Source organism: Octodon degus, unplaced genomic scaffold (assembly GCF_000260255.1).
Source record: "Octodon degus isolate 3935 unplaced genomic scaffold, OctDeg1.0 scaffold00086, whole genome shotgun sequence".
In the NCBI taxonomy this organism is placed as follows: domain Eukaryota; kingdom Metazoa; phylum Chordata; class Mammalia; order Rodentia; family Octodontidae; genus Octodon; species Octodon degus.
The window spans coordinates 9088834-9090568 of NW_004524662.1; the positions used below are offsets into that span (position 1 = coordinate 9088834).

The following is a 1735-nucleotide window of genomic DNA, read 5'->3' on the forward strand; positions in this document are numbered from 1 at the left end:
GCAGCCCCGCCCACGGCACGCGGCGTCCGTCGGTCCCTAAGCAGCGCGAGGGTCCCAGAGTCCCGGGAAGCGGTGGGTCCTGGTTGGGGGCGGGGGTTCATCTCCACGGGCGCACGCGGGACGCAGTCCCCGAAGTCGTCCACGCGGCGCCTGGTCCTGGGTGGCTGAGCAGCGCAGGGACCACAGGAGGGCTGCCGGGTCCTCGAAACTTCCTGGCGTCGTGCTCTAGCACCTCCCGAAGTAAAACCAACCTGGTTTGGCAAACGCGTGCCCTTTTCTGTATTAGAAAACCTGCCTACTGCCTGGTTATTTGTTGGGGCCGATGTCGTTTCTCTGAGGTCAGTTGTCCCACGCAGGCTCCAGTTATTGTAATGAGTACAGCCTCGCCTTTCCAGATCAAGAACCATTTATTTATACCTGATGTCTTTTCGAATTTCCAGACCTGGTATCTGTTGCAGTGGCGCACAATCTTGAATTTGGTAATGTGTGATCCCCTCCTCCTCCACCCCAATTATTATAACTTTTTATAAGTGGGCATCAAGAAAGCACAATTCACAAGGACATTTATGAGACAAATGACCTGTGTGGTAGCTAAGAACTAGCCCCATATATGGACAGCCATTAACTTGTTGGTACAATATCTTTTTTTCTTTTTTATGTATTTGGTACAGGGTCTCACGGCTCCCATTCATAGTAATCCTCCGGCTTCAGCCTCCCCAGGCTGGCATTACAGGCGTGGACCACAACACCGGGTCTCGGTCACCAGCTTCGTCCGCTGAACTATCTCTCCAGCTTTTCTTTTCTTTTTTTTTCTTTCTGTAGTTTATAATGTTAAAAATCCATCCAGTTTAAGGATATATTTCAATGGTTTTTAGTTTATGAACATCCCGTTTTAGAACATTTCTGTCACTTTCAGAATGATCCCTTCTGCAATCTTTGCACATTCTTAATCACTGTTCTGCTTTTCCCCCCTGCAGACTTGTCATAAGGATTTCCTATGAGCAGAGTCATAAACTATGGGGCATCTTTAGCAACTTTGTTCTTGAGGCTCATCCATGCTGCCGTAGGTATACTTCCTTCCTTTGCATTGCTGAAAAGTACTCTCGTATTTTACATTGAGGAACAAACACATCACTCCTACTTGCAAGCAAAATAGTGTAGTAGTAATACAACCATCCTCCTGATGAGAATGAATCACTATTTGCACCAGGCAGCTGGGGAATATTGACATTCCTCTTACTACCTGAAGGTCTTCTGAAGGAAAGACATTCGTGTTCTAGAAGTTTTTATGCTTCTTTTCATGATTGCTTTAAAAGTGGTAGTGGAGAGAATTACTCTTTTCTTAGAAATCCATTAATCTGGTCACTACCTCTTGTATTTTATTATTTTTATTTTTTCATGCTTTACTCTTAATTTAAATTATATTAATTTTAATGAGAAAGAAATAGCAGTGAGATAGTTTCAAATCAGATTAGTAGGACAGTTACAATAATTAATACATTGTATATTGTCATACCTTTGTATTTTAAGCTTTAGGGAGACTTTCAAGCTTTAAGACAATTAAACCTGCCTTTTTCATTATTGTTTACTAAAATGTCCTCAATCAGGTTTAGATAATGTCTTGTAGTTAAGCTGGACAGGTTGTCATGGTGCTGTATAGTTAGGCAGACTTCACAAACTGGAAAAATCGCCACTTGAGCTCAGCAGGCAGGTGTCCAGCAAGCCAAAGGGTACA

The 1735-nt window shown here is 43.5% G+C and overlaps 1 protein-coding gene across 1 annotated transcript in view; it reads right to left on the reverse strand.

The window, feature by feature from the left end:
• Coch (cochlin) overlaps nt 1-407 on the reverse strand; it is a 14180-nt gene extending 13773 nt beyond the window's left edge. The window contains exon 1 of the mRNA XM_004637123.2: nt 25-407. Coding sequence (XP_004637180.1) covers nt 25-407 — 383 coding nt within the window. The remainder of the gene's footprint in view (nt 1-24) is intronic.
• Nucleotides 408-1735: the final 1328 nt, after the last annotated feature.